Source organism: Strix uralensis, chromosome 7 (genome assembly GCF_047716275.1).
Source record: "Strix uralensis isolate ZFMK-TIS-50842 chromosome 7, bStrUra1, whole genome shotgun sequence".
Lineage (NCBI taxonomy): Eukaryota > Metazoa > Chordata > Aves > Strigiformes > Strigidae > Strix > Strix uralensis.
The window spans coordinates 36159079-36180308 of NC_133978.1; the positions used below are offsets into that span (position 1 = coordinate 36159079).

Consider the following 21230-nt stretch of genomic DNA (forward strand, 5'->3'; position numbering starts at 1 on the left):
ACTTCTGGGTTTTGGTAATTTCTGTTTTAATATTCATATTTATAAATATCCACAGGCTTTTACGAAGCGGAGATCCCACCTTGTGAACTATAGAGAAGTCTGGCTCCACTGGCAGGATAAGCTCAGCCATCAGCATCTGGGGTCAAAGGCAATCAGAGCAATGTCAGCTGCATCCCAGGCCCCTGGGATGAGCTCAGTGAATGCTGAATCTATATTTCTGAACAAATTAGCAAATTTATTCCTGAATACTGATCTGGCTGGCACGGGCTGGTCACCTCTGTAATACTAAACTCTCTGAGCCTTCAAAAGAGGGAGGTTGTGTGCAACCTGCCTGATGTGTTCGTCACTAGCTGGTATTAACTCTCTACTATGCCCAGGAGCTCTTTGGGGCAGTGTTAGTTGGTGGTGTCCAAAAGCATGCCGAGACCTTTCTGAGCATTGAACATCATCACCAGTTTCAGTCTCTGGGGAACTCCTGAATTTATTAATCCAGGCATAGCCAATGACAGCTGGAAATGTGGCTCTGATAATCTCAAAAACTGTAGTTCCCAGCAACCAGAATAATGTTACCTACTCATACGTGCACAGAGATACTGCGCGGCTGGCTGGGCTTGTGATGAAGGTGCAGGTGCCCAGATGGAGATGGAGGTGTTCTGCACAAGGGGCCAAGAGATGAACTGTTCCTATAACCATGGTGAGATGAAGGGGAAGAAAATGTGGACACTAAAGGGTACAGATACCCCAGTATGGGGCCCACCCATATAGTATTCTAACAGCTTCCTGCATCCACTGATTTCCTTGAATTCAAATAGACATTGCTTGTGATTTGCTTTAGCTTTTGCAGCTGTTCCCTTCAGGCTCAACACCCCCTAACAAGCTAACGAGCGTGCATTTGAACATGTGTGCATAGGTGTCAGTGAACTAGCAGGTTCTGAGTGAAGGAATCTTGTGTACCCCTTGCTTCTCATTAGCGCTTTGTTAAGGGAAACCTGAAGGTGTGTGTGAGAGAAGTTCAGTTTCGACTCTTGCTGAACCAGGGCTGCTTGAAAGTGCCAGCTGTATGGGGACTCTGCTGGGAAGGTCACTGGCTGAGTGAAGGGGGATGGCTGAGCTACTCAGCTTATTTGCATGTCTGTTGCTTAAAATTTAGGGGCATTCTTGCTTAAAAACCCCTCAAAGCCTAGAAGTGGAAGCGAGTAAACTATTTGTATGTTAGAAAAGATGTCAGATACGGTGTGGGTGAGCCGTGCTGTAGCCTGCAGGCCTGGAGGTGGAGAGGGAAGGAGTGGTTGTCGAGGGACGGGTTTGCAGTAGAGCTCTGGGAGGTCTTTGTGCCACTGCTGGGGGCTGCCAGCGGAGCAGTGAACAGCGGGGCTGAGCTTGGGCCACCTGCAGCGCAGTGACTGTGGGCGAAGAATAGCAAAGAAACATCAGCCATTACCTGAGCCGATTCCCTGAACAGCAGCGCAGAACGGCACGTCTGCGTTCATGTCTGCTGGGCTGGTGCATCCCCTCGAATGCAGAGACGTGCTTGCCCAGCCGAGTCCCCCACGGCTGGGCAGCAAATTGTGCGCCCGGAGACGGCTGGGCCACCGCGGTTCCTTTCCCTCAGCTGTGGGAGCTGTATTGTGGCAGCAAGAAAGGGCTATTGCTAGGATTTCCTGAGGATGGTTGTCTCACCCACAGATGATTATTCACAACTTCTAAGTTGAAGTATTCTAAAACGATGTCCTTCCCCCCTCCCCGGAAAGTTATATTTGTTTAAAACTATTTGTTTAAACACTTGGCTTGCAGGTGGGGAAATATTGCTCATGCTTTGTTATGAAGGCAGCATAATTCAGCTTCTCAGACTTCTGGGTAAGAGCTTGAACTGCTGCCATTTAACAGGGGGTTTATTTTCCATTTTGCTTTTTACTGGGCATCCCTTCAATCTGAAGATGGACCTTGTCACTGCCAAAGCGCACCTGGCAAAAGAGTTGTTCCTTTTTCCTCAGCTCTGGCTCTGACACAGACTAGAGCAGCTGCTAAACCCAGTTCTTCTTGCCATCTGAAGTTTAAAATAAATCTACCGAGCAATACCATATGTGCATCTTTTTCCAAATCTTGTTGGTTGACTGCTTTGCTGTCTCCCACAGGCTTTTGCCTGGCTGGACAGGCCCCAGTCTCATATCTCATCCTGCGGTGAGGAAGTGCTGGTTCATACTGATGCAGCGTGAGCTCAGCAGCACACAAGCATGTTTGCATGTGAAGGATTAGAGTCTTTAAGCCTGATTCAAATAGAGACATCTGAAGTTGGTGAAAGACTCTCCAGGGATTTCAGCAGGCTTTAGGGAGAAGTTTGTGTCATTACAAGGTGCAGAGCAGTGAATAAGGCACTTGAGCAGGTAATGGGAGATGTAAATTTTATTTTTGGTTACTTAATCTGTCTGCTCTCACCTTGTGCCTCTTTTTTCCTATCTGGGAATAATTAAATACTCCTTTCTGGTGAAAAGCTTTGAGATCTGTTGATAAAAAGTGCTAGATAATGCTTGTGTGTTGTTACCATCATTGTTTTGTGAGAGGTTTTAAAGAGCTCTTTGAAAGATCATCATTAAGACAACAAAATATTAGTGAAAACGTAGCTGATTCTCTCTAAACTTGATGGAAGAGGTAAGCAAATCCCAAATCAGATCTGCTGCTGTGGGTCACTGAATGGCAGATTCTGTGCAGAGTACAGGATGCTTGTTTAAAAAATAAAATCTGCTCATCTTCTAGAAGGTTATCTTATTCCATGTGTTCAAATGCTGTAACAATCATTTGTCCTCTACGTTGAGGAAATAGATAACTGAAAAAAAAAGGCTTGGAAATGGAAAGAAACAGCATAGGCATAAACATTTTTATCTAAACCAAAGCAAAAAGTTTGTTTTAGACAACATGATGCATCACCCCATGGCTGTTGGTAGATGGCAGCCTCTGTCCTTACGCAAAGGGGCTCTGTAGAAGGTTACAGCTGCCTGCAAATGCTTTCTCATAGGCCTGTGTGCTCCCACCTGCTGATACCAAATCTCGGCAGGAGGCGAAAGAATTTGCCCGTTTGTAGAAATAAGTTTCAGAAGCAATTCCAAACACAATCCAGCTTAGAGCTAATCTTGAGCAGGCTTTACTGCATTAATTGTGTATTATAACATGGATTTAGGAGATAGCTGCTGTTAGGGTATGTTTCCGATTGATAAGTATAGGTGAGAGCCTTTTTGACGTCTGGTGCACTGGGGGTCTTATCCTGACAGTTCAAGCAGGCTGTATTGAGGCCAAGGGGTTTTTTCTCTGGTGGCAGGATAAAACTGGGTGTGTTGCGGCTGTGTTTCTGGCTGGAGCTGCGTGAGCCCACCCTGCCGATGACTCATCCCTTCGAGTGGCTCAGAATATCACACTCTGCCTTGCTGCTTTCCTATTCTTATTACACTGATGCATTTGTGTCTCGCACGGTGTTGGCGTTTCATTTACAAACCTCTCTTTTCCCAGGAAAGGAAAGATGGCTGCCAGCCCTGCTTATCCTGATGTTCAGCACTCAAAAAGGTTTTTTTCTGAGCCTTTCCTGAATGACTTTGGATGCTAATAATAAAAATAATGTTTTATTTAAAAGCAAAACAACCAAACACATTAAGCACCTTAGAAAGTGCATTTTTCAGAGTTTAACTGGTTTTTGGTAGCCTCTCTTTTTTTTCCTTCCAAAATTGTCTGCTTCTGTATATGATTCACACTAAATTTTCCATTTGCTCCCAGCAAGCACTGAATCAGGATCTTCAGGCCAGCAAAGAAAGACCTGTGTTCCTTCCCTGCCACCCTGTCTTTGAGTCTACGCTTGAATAATTCAGCACTAGTTTACAACAGTGAACAGAATAAGATAAGCAGTGGAACAGACTCGCAGGTCTCCTGTTTCTTGCTCCCTCACCACAGAGAACCTGACGGCTCCATTAAATCAGGTGTGGACATACCTTGAGATTAAAGGACTGTGGCATCACAAGAGAAAATGGTTATAAATAAATCTACCTCTTCCTAATATTTTTTAATTTTTGTTGGTTTTGTGAACAGGGTGTTCCAGCTGTGAAGAAGTCATGAGGTGAGACTCCAAACGCTGCAGTGGGCTTTGCAAAGACCGGCTGACACACTTTAAGGCAGGTAGGTCTGCGCAGTTGCCCTTGCTCTGGCACTCCACGGGGAGCCCCATCCATGAAAGGGGCCATCCATCCGAGGCCTGTGCTGAGGCAGGCCCTAGTCATGTATCAGTGGTATAGTCAGGCTTAAAAAAATTGTGAGAGATGCAGTGAGGACTCATTGCCTTGTGTTCTTCAAAGGAGGGCATTGTGCTAGCGAACACACCTTCTTCTATGTCCTAGTGCACCACACTGACTCAGATTTATTGGAAACAAGTTTTATTTTGTTAAATACTGTAAGAATCATTAAGAAAACCCCCTCGGTTGTTCTTACCGATAAACATGAGGTCAGAGTTCCTGCCCTCCATGCAAATGTGTAACCAAGGCCAACATGGTATTTCAGAATCTCAGCAGTCCGGCAGCAGAGCTCAGCTTTTTACTCCCTGCACTCAGCCACATTTAAGTGACGTGACTGCCCCTCATCCACTTCAATGCAAAGTCACCCAGTTTAGTTGAAATAACCTCTCTGGCAGCAGCACAACACTCTGCTCAGTTGCTGCCCCTGCTTCTGACGGGACTGTGCGACTGTGCCTTTGGCTGCCCGGAGCGCAACGTGCCTCAGAGCTGCGCCGTTCATGAACGCTAGGTAGCTCCGTGGGATTTCTGAACCCCCTCTGATCCATTGTAACTCTTTTGATAAATCTATTTACCCTTTCAATAATTAAATAAACGTTCACCAAATGTGTAGGACAACAGCAGCATGCTGGAGTCAGACTTCTGTCCCACAGGGCAACGCTGCAGAGGACTCTGTGTGCCCACCACTTGAGTATGTAGAGGTACACATAGATAATAGGTAAAAGATATGCAGCAGAGCCCTCAGGTTCACGTGCTGATTTCCAAGTGCATCTCAAACTCAAGATCTTCAAGATCTGCCCTCTTCATCTGGGCACCTGTATAAAAGTTACACACCAAAGACAGTCAGTGCTCCCTGTGGAGTCTCCCATGAAGGTAAATCCCTCCCCACTGCAGGCTGGCCTGGGACGTGGCAAGCACACTGAGAGCCCATTGCTGGCAGCAGAAGTTGAGCTTGCTGCAGCAGCAAGTGCTGCTTCACAAAATACTGACCAAGACAAGTGTGTTCATTTCTCCTTTGGAGAGAGGAGTTGCTTGTAGCATTAGAAACATTGTACGTAGTAGAAGGTGTAACTGTGTCTCCCAACAGCAGCCACGCTGTGATGCTGGTGGTGTCCTTCTGATGACCATTAGTGGGAGGCTGGGCAGGGATGTGAAATGTGTTTATAACCTGAGTGTCGTGTGCTCTGCTTGCAAGCAGCATCAGTTCTTGCACACAAGTGGTCAAACAACAAGCAGGGCAGACACTCCTTAGGAACCTCATCTCTGTGCTAAGGCTCTGGTTTCCAGGAAGCAATTTTTCCCTTAAGAATTATTTAATCAGAGAAAAATCTTCCGGTACTTACAGACACAACTGCTGCTATATAGAACTTGGCATTACAAGGAAAGGAACAACAACATGGCAGGGCTTCCAGAGGCTGAACACTTTCTGAAGCAATAGGAGAGATGATGTGGAAGATTGTACGTAGCAGTGCCACCAGCTATGCACAATAACTTTCAAAGTTCTAACCCTTGACACTTAATCAGGTACAAAAGGCATTTATTGTAGCCATTTTATCCTAATGCCAAAGGTATTACTCATTAAATGCATTTCTCATTTATTTCCTGTGTTCAGAAAATGTGTTCTAGGCAGTGTGCAAGGTCTGCTATTGCAAGTCATTTCTACCTGGTCGTAGAAATATGATTGGTACAATAAAAAAAGAAGAAAAAAGAAAAAGTAGTGCCTATGCTCCACTTACAAGAAAGTGCATGTTAATTCGATTTGCTTCACGTGAGTTTAATCAATGCAAATATAGATAGGGGAAGAGTGTAAGTGAGAGTAATGGGTCGGTTTTATTCCTCTTTCTGTGCTTGACCTGCTGAATCAATCTACCCCGTTGCCAGGAAAATCAGAATCATGCTGACACGAGCATCTGTCCTATATAGACGGAAGAGAATTTATGTTGTAATGTAGCACTTAAAATTCACAAACTTTCCACAAGTGGCTGATGTCTCACGCAACTGCTTACCAGGATAAAAAAACCTGGTGTGGCAGAAAAGATGGGATTCCCTCGGGTACTTCCTTCGGGGACTTCTAACACCCGCAGGAAGGGGAGAAGCCCGTGTCTCCAGCCTGAGGAGGAGGGCGCGCAGCGCAGCGCAGCGGGGCGGGGGATGAAGAAGAAATCTGCCGGGTTTGGGGGGATTCCTTCGCTCGGGTGTGGGCACCTGTGAGGCGGGGACGAGCCCCGGGGGTGCGGGGCCGGTCCGGTTCCGCCGCCGCGGGGTGGCGCCCGTCCCCAGGGCTGCGCTGGGCCGCGCCGCCGCCGTCGGGGCCGCGCCGCGGGGAGCCCCGCGCATCGCTCCGCACATCGCTCCGCGGGCTCCCGCCGCGACGAAACCCCCCCCCCCCCCCCCCCATGCCCTCCACTCCTCGCCCCCCACCGGCTCCCACCGCCCAGGGACGCTCCGGCCGGCCCGTCTCCACGCCCGCTCCCTCCCCTGGGCGGGCGCTCGCCGCCCCTCCGCGGCGCCGCTGCGCGGCCGCGGAACCGACGCCAGGTGCGGTGGGGGCCGCTCTAGGACTACACGTCCCGGCGTGCCCGGCCCCGCGGAGCTGGCGCCTGCGCGGGGCCGCTCCGCGGTGCCACACCCCCGGGGGAGGGAGGCAGGAGCGCCCGAGCCCTCAAACCACCGGGGAGCCCGCGGGGCGGAGGAGGAGGAGGAGGAGGAGGATGGAGTAGCGGAGTGGGGCGCCGCGGGAGCAGATAGCGCGGGGAGCGCCGGCTCCGCCCGGGGGAGCGCGGAGGAGGAGGAGGGAGGCGGAGGAGGAGGAAGGCAGGGATCATGCACGGGGGGATAAGGCGCTAGGGGCAGGAGGCGAGTGGTCGCCCGGAGACTCCGCATCTCGGGAGTGACGTCCTGCTGCAGTGCCCTGCCTGCCTACGCTGCCCGAGCTCGTCAATGGAGCTGGAAAACATCGTTGCCAACACCGTCTTGCTGAAAGCCAGGGAAGGTGAGAGAGCGGCGGGCGGGGAGGGCAGGGCAAGGAGGAGGTGAGCTGGGGGGGGGCTGGAGCATCCTTGTCGCAGTCGCCCCTCCGCCGAGCGATGCCCGTGGGGCTGCGCGCCCGGTCCCGCCGGCGGCGGCTTTCGGGGTGCCATGTGGCCGTGGAAAAACGGGTCGTTGGAGGGAGAACCCTCGGTGAAAAGGAAAATAGCGCTTTCCCCCGCTGCGTGCGGAGGTTTGGGAAAGGAAGTGAATGAGATTGCAGAGATTACAATATTCACCCATCTCTTCCTTCCCTTTCCCCCCCCCCCCCCCCACCTCCCCCCCACCTCAAATCTGGTCCCACAGATTGTGCTATTTCAGCGTCTATTGTTAAAGGTCAGCTGCAGATGCATTCATTCAAAAGGGCTTAGCAAATCTGCAAATAGCTTTCCGCGCCGTGTGGTGAGCCCGGCAGGCTCGTATCGCCCCAACGTACAGTCATTGCCTTATTCGGCGTTATTAGGTGATATCATGTTGCTGCAAACATGCCCATTGTTGCGAGTATGTTTGTCCCCAGCCGGAGCCGGGCGGAGGGGCCGGGGGGGTTCAGCCCCCAGCCTGCGGCTGCCCCGGGGAGCCCCGCTTGGCAGCGGGGCCGGCGGCGGGGAGCTCGCTGGACTGGACTGGGGGGGGGTGGGGGGTGGGAGGTGTTGGGGAGCTGCCTCCCCCACCGCCGCCCTCCCCCGCGGCAGCCGCCGTGGCCGGGCGGTTGGATGCTCCGGGGGATGCCGGTGCCGCCGCCGCTCCGCACGGTGCGCGTTAAATATACGCTCGGGTGCCGGCCGCGCCGCGGGGCTCTCTCGAACATCTTCCCCCCCCCCCCCCCGCCCCGAAACCTGCAAATCCGAGCCCCGATAACTGCCGGCAGATCGGGATCGCTGGGTTTTTCTCCCTCTCTTCGCGGCGGGGGGGATGTGGAACGGACGTGCTGCCCTCCCTCCGCGCACGAAGGAGATCGCACCGCGGGCGCGGAGCCGGGCGCTGCCCGCGGCGGGGGCTCGGTGCTCCCCGCTCCTCTGGGAGCATCCCCCCGCACCGCGCTCTGCTGGGTGGGACACGCCGCGCACAAGCAACACGTCCCCCGGTTGCAGCATCGCGGCCGGGATGCGAGCGTTTGCTGCCGGCTGCAACCCGGGTTTATGTATGTATTTATTTACTTGCTTACTGTTTAACAACAGACCCTTTCCCAAGCCTTTATTCAAACTTCTAGTCCCTGAAAATACTTGCTAGACTGGGCATTTTTAGGTGCGGTATAACCTGCAGCCTTTTTTTTTTTTTTTTTCCAACCCCCCCGCCCCACTGTCCTCTGAAGTGCCTGGAACAGCTACCGAGGCCGGGGACCGCTCGGGTGGACTTCACTCTGAAGCTATGCAAGCACCAGTAAAGCAATATTGGTTTTGTAAAAGGAATAATTCAACTAGCCCTCCCCTGGAGTGATCCTTTTGCTGGGAAAATAGTTCAAGCCGTAAAATAATGTTTATATAACTCATGGGCTGTTGAACTTGTGAGGCTTAGCTAAAGAGTAAAGTCCTGAGATCCTCCCAAAAAAGCTCTATAAATAATAAGGGCAAAGGTGTTATTCCATTCAGCAGATCAGTGAATTGTAACTTTCTGACTTCTGATGGAGCATTTTTATTTTCTGTTGTCATTTTTAATATTGTTTAGGATGCGGTTGTTGCTACCAGCAATACAATACTAGTTTAGATTTCAGTAGACTTGAGGAATACTTTAAAGGACTGGTATTAATTACAGTTATTGTGTGTTGTTTTCAGAGAGCCAATATTTTGCAAGTAATTTTAAGTGTGCCACTCAGTTTTATGGCCTTTTTCTACCATCCTCAGCAAGATGATAACGGTAACACTGTTTTATTGTATTAAAGTCATATTAAAGAAGCTGTTAGCTATGATCCAAATGGCAGAACTTTATCAAGATTTACTCCAAACTATATTCCAACTTTTCTTTTAACCGCAAATGAAGCTCCAACAACATTTTTTTGAGGCCTGGTGCTTATTTCTTTTTAAAGCTCTTTTGGAGGGGGTGTGAAATTTTTTGAAATGAAGAACAGAGGGCAAGTTATGTACCTGACATCACAGCCACAAGTATTATGCCTGTATTGCGTACGCTTCCACATTTTTAGTTATCGCTGCAAGCTGCTGTGAGTGAAGTATTTTTAAAATTTGCAGGGAGTAATGTAGGTGGATGTCATTGCAGAGGAAGATGATGGACAGCATATGGAAGACCAAAAGTAAAAAATAATTAATATATTGAGGATTATGGTATCTAAAAATGTTTGTTCCAGGTCCTGCAGGCTCCATCAATAGATTTAGCTGGGTGAACATGTAGCCAAAGCCAAGTACGTGCATGTGTGTTTCCACTTGTTAAGTCAAAAGTAAAAGCTGTATTAGCTCAATTACGTGCTGGTTGGTGCCTGCGATGTGGTACTTAACGTCAGAAGAAGGAAAATGATGGGATCCACTCTGCAGACGTTAGCAAAAGCAGAATTTTTATCACAGTTGCAGGGGGAACACAAACTCAGTATCAGTAGCAAAAGGGAAATTTCAGATTAGTTTCAAAGTGAGGTTTAGGTAGACCTGCAACACAAGAGTCCAGCAGTGAGGACTTTTGTAAGGGACTCAGAAGTAGGGCTGAGTGACCACCACAAACATTTTCTAGCAAATATTGGTTTAATTTTTGCAACTCATTTGCTTTGGCCTTGGTAGCATTTTTTTCTTTCTGTGATCCCTTGTGTAAGTTCCTTTGTGACTAAGTTTGTACTAAAGCAAGCCCCGATGCAAAGTGAATTTTTTAGCTGAAATACCAGGAAGCAAGTTTTATAACTGTTGTACAAATACTTGCACTTGAATCCTGACGATTATGACGAGAAGCACACCCAGAATTAACTGATGCCATGTGATACATGAGTAATCTTATTAGAGCAATGAAAAGAATAAATGCAGTTCACATCAAAAATGTATTTCATGGAATAATTTTGAACAGAGAATAAATTTCAGGAAATCTTCATCTTTTTGCAGAATATGAAGTTTTTGACTCAAAATTACATGAGTTACTTGTTATACTCACAAGTCTGCCAGTCTGAATGCGTAAAAAATGGAGCTTTATTGCATTTGAAAATTTGTTTATAATTTATTAGGAACAAATTTATGCTGTTTCCTCAATTATCATTTCTCATTTCTTGGGTGCAAAATCCCATTTCACAAATCACTAGTCCCTCTTAGGACTGAATAGAAAATACATCTGGTTTAATTATAGGAACCAAATAGGTATCTGGGACTATCTCATATTGCCTGGGGAAAAGAATAAACAGAGAAGGGAAGACAAGAAAGATGAGAATCATAAAAAGAAAAGCAAAATAATAATTGCAGTCATTCTCGGTTGAGTAAGACCCCCAACTTATGAGGTGGTGAAACATTTATTTGGATCTTTTCATGAGCCTTCTTGTTTCTGTGTCTCAGCAATGATGTCTGAACCACAGAACCATCTAGCTGTTGGTAATGGAGATACACCATGCTGCTAGCAACGAATCCAGGTTGGTGAATGAATCCCAATTAATCTTCCCAATTTAAGGTTGCTTGACAGAGGACATCATTAGAACCAAGGAGCCAATGGAGGGGTCCAGGAAAGACCAAGGACTGAGTCTCCCAACATTTCAGAGGAACTTTAACAGCCCTAACCGAGGGAAGACTTAAAACACATCTGGAGAATCATGAATTTTCCCCTGCCTGTCAAAAACAATAAGCTGATAAAAGACAAGTCTTTCAAAGAGGCTGATGATTAAACTATGATGTTTATATGAAAAACAAACATTATGGTCAAATAAGCATGGCCAAGGCATGGTGATTACCTGGATACTCCTCCTCATGATCCATTCTTTCCTAGCCATAGGATCACTCTTCCCTCTTGTTACTTGCTGCTTCTGTGGACATGAACTTTCTTAGACAAGCTGAAACACATTTTAAAACCCAAATACCACTTGACTCTGAAATTGCAAAATCCTTTGCAAATTTGTACAAACAGACAATTTCCACCACTTCAAATTTTTAGTGATAGTTAAATTAGTCATCATGGTTATGGCTTTTAAACAGCTGATTTGGAAGATAAACTATTGTTTTCCTCAGACCTGGGGTTTCTAAAGTGCAAAGTTTACCATGTAAACCTGGTAAAAAGAAAGAAAAAATCAACTTGCAACCACTAAAACACAATGCAAATAGATTTTTTTTTTTTCTCCTTTTTAGGTAGAGTGGAATTATAAAATAAGCTTATTTATGGCACCCAATCAGAGCCTTTGATCAGTCTAGCCAAAAGGGGCAACATCTTTATATATAAAATCTCTCAGAATTTTGTGATGAGTGCACACTGATGCCATGTAACATGCAAAATGTGCCTGTTCATAAATTGCTGTATTTTTAGCTTGCTTTTTCAGGATGATCACAGGCGAGATTTGTGCTTGTCCTTGTTGGCAAAAGACTAGCAATAAATCCTAAACAAGAAGCGTGATTGCTTTCCAAGAACTTGGCTGCAGAGCAATTGGAAAAAGGGCCATAGAACAATGAAAAGCATATTTTGAAGGAAAGAAGGTGACTATAGTGACAGCCAAAACCCTGTGGAGAATATGATTATTGCAACTTTAGCGACTTCATTAACCAGTGCTTTGAATGCAGAATCTAAGGTCCTGTCCTGCATCCCTTGATATAAAAACAAAGTGCTTTGTAAAGAAAATGTTGTCTCTCTAAGTGGAGGAAGCTTGCGTGCAGTGACTCAGTTTAGTTTTCTTTTTGGAGTTCAAGAGAAGCTCTCACCACTGCAATAGCTTTAAAAAATATTTCAAGAATGGAATCGGCCATTACTTCAGATGCAACAGGGTGCTTTTAAGCAGTAGTTTTTAAAAAAAGGAGATTTCTTTTCAAGCCTGCAACCATTTCTTTCTGGGGAAAAAAGATATCCAGAAGAGTCCAGAATATTTCATTGTATTTTAATCAAGGAAATTCAGAAAACATCATTCTTCAGGCCTTTGTGAAATGAATGTGTAACTCTGATGACTTCAAGATCTCCTTTTACAGAAGGGACTTATTTCTGTAGCCATACCTGGCTTAGGGCAAGTGTGTGTGTCTGTGTGGGTATGTGTCTGTGTGTAGAACTGGCTTCAAATCCCTTTCCATGTTTGGTGGTTTGTTTTTTTTTTTTTTTAATAGCAGGGCTGATGTAGAGCAAGTTAGAACTGCTGCAGCTGTGCCCTTGGTGGGCACTCTGTTTTTCTGGGGTTCTCCCTGTGGTCGCCTGCACCAGTTTGCAGTCATGGGCAGCAGGTCCTGGGGTGTGGCAGTGCTGGACAAACCAAGAGTTCTTCCACCCAAACTTCATTACTGAAGAGGGGACTATGTCCCTTCATGTGCGTTGCTGCTGTGGAACTGTGGTGTTATGACCTAATTGCTATCTATCCTGTTGGGCTCGTAGGCATTTTAAAAAATATTTAGTACTGAGCTGTGATGGTCTCTCAGGTTATTAACACATCGAAGCTATTAGCTAGTAAAACTTCTAGAACAAATGTTAACTATGGAGGTTTGAATAGAGCTACTTACAGCTGCTCCATTAATCTCATGTGATTGCTTTCCTCGAGTGCAAATAAATCTAGGAAGAGACTGCCTGTCTTTGTTATCAATATGTTCCTTTTCTGAGAAGGTTTTAACTTAGTGTTGCTGAAACTGTCCACTCGGAAAATAATTTTCAGTATTTGTACAAGACATAGACACAATTTTGTGATTGTATCTAGCTTTTTGTATTAATTAGGAATATTCTGAGGTAATTTAGGCAAAAATGTCTGAAGGAGGTGGTTTTAGGGATGCTCTACTGAGAGTGTTACCAGGCCAGCAGCACTTGGACCAAACTAAGGTGTGTGTCTGTGATGGACAGCTCCAGAATGAAAGCCTCAACCACAGTCTCGCCCTGAGATGGGCACCACCACAACTGTCCATGCCTTTGGCACCAGTGAGTGGGTGCAAGGGTGTGCACTGCCCCATTTTGAAGGCAGTGAAGAAGAAACAGCTAAAGAGGAATGCAACAGCTCTGACTCTGACTGTGCTATGTTATACCTGTTCAGTGGCTGACCTTGCTTCCTTTTTCCTTTGTACCTGCAGACAGTACAATGGGTTACTACTTGGGAAAAAAAATCCCCAAAAACCAAACGAAACAAAAAAACCCATCCCTGCATCATTTCAGTCTTGCTTCTTGGAAGATGAGCTCCCTTTCCAGGTACTGCTTTGCTAGCTAAGATCTGCTAATGATTTATCTTTCCCCAACTCAAAAGATGAACATCTGCGTGCTGAGGGCTTTGATGCTTGCAGTGAAGGGTCTGAAGCTCCAATCGTGTATTCAGACTTATTAATACTTATGTGCTCTGATTCTCATAAAAGCTGAATGCTAGGATGCAGTCAGGGTCCTTCTGCATGTGTAGAGACAGAAGTTGTAGTATTATTGCTTGGCTGACATGTATTTAGGCATGTAGTTGATTCTTCTCCTATACTATTTTTATGCCAGTGTTACTCTGTGAATGACTTCTGGTTTGTATTGATCCAAAGAAAGCTACTGAAGCTCTAATTTAAGTGCAAGTAGTGGTGCTAAAGTCAATGGGATTATTTCCATAGCTGAAATATTCTCAAAATCATGTCAGGATCCATATTGGTGCATTGAAAAAGTTTAAAAGCAAATTATTTTATCAAAGCAGTTACTGTCTTTATAAAATATTAGTCAAATCCAACCAAATAAACAAGGGTTCTGGATAGGAAATGCAACCCTTTCATCCTTTCTTTTTTTTTTTTGTCAATGAAAATGGGAGTTAAGGATCTAACTTGTGCTCATCTGTGAGATATTCCCCTGGATCTCTATTTCAAAAATATTCTATACGCTGTATGAGTTCTCTGTGTAGCAGTGGGTAAGAATTGACTGCTCCTTATTTTTACAGGCACATGATCTAAATGATAACAAGATGATATAATCCTAATATTTCTTTAAGACCACAGGATGTGAAATTAAATTAAAAGGCCAGGAAAATAAAGAACCCTGCAGTTTGATTACACTCAGCTGGATTATCTTTGTAATTATTTTGCTTGGAAGATTTAAAAATGCATACTGCTTTGTGAGAGAGATTAGGCAGGGAAACCAAAATTAAAGTAAATATTCTAAAGAAAATATTGCAAAGATGATGGGTATTTTACTTAATTTTGAAAGAAAATAAATCTATAGAGTTGCCTGTTAAAATGAAAGGATGGAACAAAACACAGGTGAGGGGGAAGATGGATGAGGCTTCAAAGTCTGTAGAATTGGCTCAGCTGCTCCTAGTTCGTATAATGTGTCTTCAGATATAGTTGAAAAACTGTCACAAGCATTTATTCAGGAAAGAAGGGCAGACTAAAAGGAGTAGAAATACAGAGAAGTTCTCGAGACTTAATTTGGACCTGGGAGTGAATAATACAAATAATATTAATGAAGGAAGGGTGGCTGTGCTCTAGGATGAAAATAGTTATTCACAGCTAACTTCTCAGTGGCACAGTGAAGGCTGCAAAATTTGTATATCCATCATTTCCAGCACCTAGAGGTGTGCTTACTATGCATGAGTCCCCCCCCCATGGACTTCATGGGGGGACCACTTGGTGGTTGGAAATGCAGCTTGCTTGTGCTCAGGGATCAGTCAGTTCTCACTGCTGCAGTGCTGTTCCAGCCAGAAAACTGCACCAACATAATTGAGGTGAAACAAACTAGTAGCAGCCTTTGGGAATGGCCTACTATGTCATTTTCTTGTTCTCCATGCATTTTAAGGTTTGAAACAGTTTTGGTATAAAAATGACACCATTTATGGGTTGGTCTCTTGAAGATTTTTCTTGCAGTCCAAGAAATCTTGATATTTCTGTTTAAATTTTTTTTTACTCTCATCTCCTTACCCATCTAATCCCTTTTATACAGTTTTCATTCTCCAGGTACTTTCTGTTTCTCATCAGTTATAATCTTGCCAAGTTTAACAGGTTTTGTTCTTTCCTTCTTCCAGCCCGTCAGCTTGGATGGTCCACCTCAAATTTTGTACAATCAGTCCTCAGGTCAAGGTCAGTCCTCAGGTCAAGTTCCCTCCCAGCAGTGGGTTCCCAGGAGGTGTGCCTAGGGACAGAGTTGGCTGTGCAGGCACTCTGAATCTGCTCCTTACCCCAGCCCACCTCAAAACCAGCTGAAATAGCTGGTCAAACGGGGAGGGGCCCTGGGGAAGAGGCAGCACTGAGGGGGGTACATCAGGGTATTTCTGAGTAGTTTCCATCAGTGGGGCTGCTTCTGGAGTTCCCTGTTGTCCTGAGGATGCTGAAGAGGCAGTTGATAAGCAGTAGCAGCTATTTTTGCATTGGTTGAGTATTATCTTGGATCCCATTGAATGCATGATTTCACTGTGAGCTTGGCTTCTCCTGGCAGGCTGAGGTTATGTTACAAGTTCTAGAAGTTACCTTCTTTTTGGTACAGTACCTCTTTTGCTTAACTACTTGGAGCCAACCTCTACCTTGTGTGGGCATGTAGCACAGTGACTTCTGGGATGCTGTTCACTAGCTCCCAATGCTCCTGGACCATTCCCCTTTCCTAGCATCGTTCTTCCAGTGAATAAATTTGGATGATTTTGTTTCCTCTCTTTGTTGCAGTAGTCTAAATTTTTTTTTCTAGACCAAAATTCCCATATTTTATTCTTCCCACTTTTCTAATCTTTCTAGTTTATTTTTCCTGTCCTCTGTTTCTGACACCACCTTTGAATTTGAGAAGTCTTTGATGTACTGTTTAGAACATACTTAATTAGCTTGGATTAAATGTCAGTTTACGGGACACATCTAAGGCTTTATGTATTTTCTCTCTTGTATTATCCTCAGTTGTTCTTCGGTCAGTGTTTAGTCTGTGTGACAAGGCTCCTATCTAAAATGACTGAAGTTGTTCTTTTTTTTCCCCCACCCTGTGCATGTGTTATGGGAAACCTTCATGATGCTATGGGAAGTCTTTATTTACAATGAAAGCTTTAGACTCTGCCTGACTGAGTGTGCTCCCTCAAGTCTATCTAGCCATCTAGTGTGTTCCAGGAAAGGGACTAACTGCAAGGAGATTGGAGAAACTCTGTGACGTTACAGTTGCGTTCATTTGGCAGCATCTGCAGAAGGCACTGATGGAGAATCTCATCTTGTGAAAAAAGAAAAAAAAAAAGAAATGCAGCTGGAAGAAGAGATTCAGAAACAAAGGGAAGATGTCAATGATGCCAAGTGAAAACAACAGCAATGGGTGACCCTTCTGTCAGAATACTCCCATAGGCAGTGCAAGGGAACTGACATCTTTAACAGACAGATGAGTTGTAAAGAATGGATGCTACGCTAAATCATCATTTAGCCAAGGTTGCCAAAATATCTGTGGAAGAGAGAGATATATATTTCATATTGGTGCTGTTCAATGCCTGTCATTCAATTTTGTCTTAGGTTTCTGCTGATTTCATCTTCCTATTGCTTTCCTTCTGTTCCCTCATGGGTTTGGTTTTGTTTCTTACTGGGGATGAAGATTAGACTGGGAATTCCTTTCAGCCACTGTAGCTGCTTCCATCTTCTTTAGTTTTGGTTGTTACAGACTATTTCTTTATTTTCCAGTGCTCTGGGTCTCTATGAAGTTGGTTGCCTTCGGTCCAGCAGGAGAGATTCTAGTGATAAGCACACTAAAGATCAACAGGGTTGCTTTCTATAGGAGTGATCGTGCTACTTGCATGGCAAACCTTTCTCCAGCAGAAATCCAATGGAACAACCTGCCTCTCCTCTTTTGTTGCGAAGCATGATGCAAAAATACAGTTGCTTACCCCACAAGTTTTGCAGAGGAAATTTTACTTGGCTAATAGTTATGGAAAATTAAGATAATCTGAACACTCAGCCTTAATCTATTTACTATTAAAGGAAGAATGATTGTCCAGTGCAACACTTGGAAGCAGTGAAAAAGCTTACAAATACAGGAGTCTGGACTAATCTATGAATAAACCCTTTCTGTCTCCCTCCATAGCAATTCCACACTTACATTTCATCTCTGAATCATGATTTTGAGTTTTCTAAGGATGCCAAGTTATAAATCAGATGTTGATTGAGAATTCCTCATGAAACGCACATCTGGGAAAGTTTGTGCTTTGTTTACTTCACCAGCCGCTGAGTTTTAGAAAGAACTGTCCAGTTGACTTATGTATGATGTAAGCTTCTCTCAAGGTTACAATACACCTTTCCTGGAAGCCTTGTGCATTTAGTGTGTGCATCACCTTTCACTATTTCCTCAATGAGAGACATAGGAATTAAAAAAAAAAACCAAACCAGCAAAAACATCCTTCAGCTCTCTGGTTTGGAGAGCTGGTAATAGAACAGAAAAACGTTTGGAGTAAAGCTGCCTCTTGCCACATGTCATTGACTGACAGTGAGTAGCAGCAGGTGCTTGTGGAAAGACATGGATAGAACAATCCTTCCCCAAGCCTATCTTTTCAGCCTCCCACTCCAGGGACTTCCTGAGCAGAAGGTGGCTTTGCCCTATGGTACTTAATAGAGGGATCTGTCCTTTATGAATTTATTTAATCCATTTTTTGACCACATTTATAATTTTGGCCTGAGCAGCTTCCTGTGGCAATGAGTTCCATCATGTAACAAAAGCATGCAAACTTCCCCACATGTGTTCCCTTCATGAGAGATTCTCAGTTGATGTATGACTTATGTTTTGGCATCCTCAGAAAGCAGTCATTGTGAAGACGTGGAAGTGTCTTGGAGGGGAAAGAAAGGGAATTATCTGCAAATCAGTCAAATACTTCTGTGTCTTCTTGTTTTGGTTTTAACGCGTTGATTTAATTGCTTCTGCCCTAATTTCTATTAGGTTATTCATGATTTTATAACCCATAGTAGTCTTTCTCCAGGCAGAGAGGTCCAAGTCTTATCATCTCTGTCCCTTTGCATCTTCTAATTAGGTATCCTTTCTGAAATGGCTGACCAAAACCACACAGTGTGTGTGTGCACCACGGGCAGTGGCACAGTGGTGCTGACCACTTCATACTTTGTTCTTGTCACAGTCTTAACTTGATGTTTGTTTGCTTTTTCTCCCCACTATCGCAAGTATTCATTACTAGGCCTACTGACAGCGACCTCAGAAATTTGTCTCCTGAGCTGCAATGTTTAATTTAGAGCCCGTCATTTGGTGTATATAGCAAGAGTTGTTTTCCTTCATGCGCAATACTGTGCTGACACAGAATTTAATATCTTTTTTTTCTAACTCTTAAGTGATTCAATACTGCAACATACTCCTGCAACTCTTCGCAGGCTGTTTTTGTTACAACAGTCCTGAAGAAATTAATCTTGGCAGCAAATGTCATCTTGCTATTTATCTCTTATCCAGACCATTTATGAATACACTGAATAGTCTGAGTCTTGTTGCAGATCTCTGTGGCACCCCACTAGCAGCCTCGCTCCACTGTCAGATTCTTATCCCTGATTTCCCATCCTGTCAATGGCTACTGACTCACAACAGGGTCTCCTCTCCAGAAACAGTTTACTTTCTTAAGAGTTGTTGTGAAGGTCATTGCCAGAAAAACACTCTTCAAAAGTGTCACCTGCCCAAGCAGCTTTGACTACAGCCAACTTGTTCTAGAGGTGGAGAAGAAAAGCAAAAACCTGTGAATGAGAAATGTTGGAATTTGCCAGCTGATGGCAGTATTCGAAGGAGCCATCCCTGTGACGTCTGAGGATTGGCAAAAAAATCAGGGTTGTCCCAGGTGAACACTGTTAAAATGGGCACTGTTCAAATTTACTCATCAAATCTCTGACCATCTGAGGCTGTCATAAGGTCAGTGATCACTTCTAATGCTATGGAGGAGCCTGATACATACCAGTAGACCACTGGCCATAATGTGATTAAAAATAAACCCAACCCAAATCTCCCCCTCTGGCCCCAAACTCTGCCAATCCTGGGGGGGGGGGAAGGTGGTTTCAGGTAATTATTCTTCAGGACCTGTTCTCTAAATACTTACCTCTGTCCATGCATATGTGCACAGGATCAACCTCTCTTGTCAGACACCCTAATCTGAAATTTCTAGCAGGTCTTGGGACGTTTGTTATTCTGGCTCATGCAGACCTCCAGCTGCAAATTGTTTATTTGGCTGTGAAGTCTATGAAGTAACAAACTTTGATGGATTCAGCATATTGTTTTCTCTTCCTTCTTTGGGATGCTGTTTGCCTCCAGCTCTCATGGGAAACACATCTCTCTTACCGTATATCATAAATATTAGATGCCTCGAATGAGTGCCAATGTGTGTAGCACAGGTATGAGCTGCGCTCTGCTCACAAGCCTTCCGTGGCAGTCTGCACTGCAAACAGATTGCCTAAAAGTAATGGCGTAATATGCCTGCACAACGCTTTAATGTTTAACCTTGCTATGATTTCAAGTTGCTAATAGTTTATTCTCGCTTATTAGCAGCCTACAGGTTGAATAATACCGTGACACTGGGATTATTCATGGAGTCAAGTGAAGGAAGTAAACCCTGGCTCCATGAGCATAGTTGGGAAAGCAGATAGAGAAATATATTATTTCTTGAGTGACCTCTCTAAGACCTCCTTGTGGTGGTTGGTATAAACAAACTGGTAATTGGAAAGTTTAGAATAAATAGAAGGCAGCTTTCTAAAACTTATGGATGTGCTATGTAAATGACCCTTCCAAAATGAAGCTCAGGTCTATATGTTACAGATCCTTTTCAAAGGGATTGTTTGAATATATTTTTAAGCAAACATTTACCAGATGTGTGAAGGCATGAAGCTTGTTTAGAAGCCCAGAAATATTTTACAAGGTGAGGACAGAGCATGCTTTTGTTTGGAGTCTTTGGCCTACATTTTCAAAAATACTTTGTATTTTTTTAATATTTTGTTTTTTAAATACAATGAGTTGAGAAAGAATTAAAATGGGGAATGAAATACTGGATGTTATGCTCTGTTAAAATGTATATTCTGTGCAAGGAAGAGCCAAATGTGAGAGGTCTGGCACATTTCTAGGGCCAGATACTGAGGAGGGCAGGTGGTGAAGCTTTGATCTTTGCCCTTCGTTAATCTCCAAGTTTGAGGTTATCGCTCAGGTGTCATGTTTTGAAAGAGGGAGCATAGAAGGTTGCAATGCTGCCTGTGTGAATCTGCTAGTGCAGGCGCAAGCTGAAGATGCCATCCTATAAACACTAAAGCAGGTAAATAAATGAATTTCAGACATGAATAGTCCCATAAGGTGACCAATTTGTTGACAGAGGCAATTTGAGCAATTGCTCATCAGTGAAAGTAAATGCGTCGCATCCCAGGCTCTTGCCTGCTTGTGTAAAGAAAGTCGCATTTTGTGTAAGTAGTTAGAGGGCCTGACACCTAATTTCAGCAGATAATTGGAGGAAGACTTTTTTAAGGAGGTTTTGCTTGTTTCATTAAAAATGTGATGAGATTTGCAGACGCTTCTCTTCATTAACATAGATCTGCACTATTACCATTGGATCTTTTAATTTGGGTTGATAGCAAATCACAATGAATGTGTGTTTTAAAAAACACAAGCGATGTATGAACTTCTCTAATATATCATTGCAGATGAAGTTTCTTTTGATCTTAGTAGATGAAGTTCAGCTGGAGGATAAAGCTAATTTTCAGGATTGCGTAATTTTGCACAGGGGTGAATTTTGCTTTTAATAAGTCTTACTGTTTTGCTCTGGGGAGGGGGAAGAGGGAGAGGAACAGCTTGACAGGAATCAGTTGTTTTGATTTAAGAGAATGTGAGGAAATGGCATCTTCCAGTAAATACAGATTGTATTAAAGTTGAATACTATGACAAATAGTTTAGACTTAGAACTTCAGATTTGGTATGTAAGCAGAGCAACTCCGCTGA

General features: G+C 44.4%; 1 protein-coding gene across 2 annotated transcripts in view; it reads left to right on the forward strand.

The window, feature by feature from the left end:
- The first annotated feature begins 7071 nt into the window (after positions 1-7071).
- Positions 7072-21230, forward strand: part of GRK5 (G protein-coupled receptor kinase 5) — a 167570-nt gene continuing 153411 nt past the window's right edge. For both annotated transcript variants that reach the window (XM_074875401.1, XM_074875403.1), the window contains exon 1: positions 7072-7260. In XM_074875401.1, coding sequence (XP_074731502.1) covers positions 7209-7260 — 52 coding nt within the window. In that variant the 5' untranslated portion in view covers positions 7072-7208. The remainder of the gene's footprint in view (positions 7261-21230) is intronic.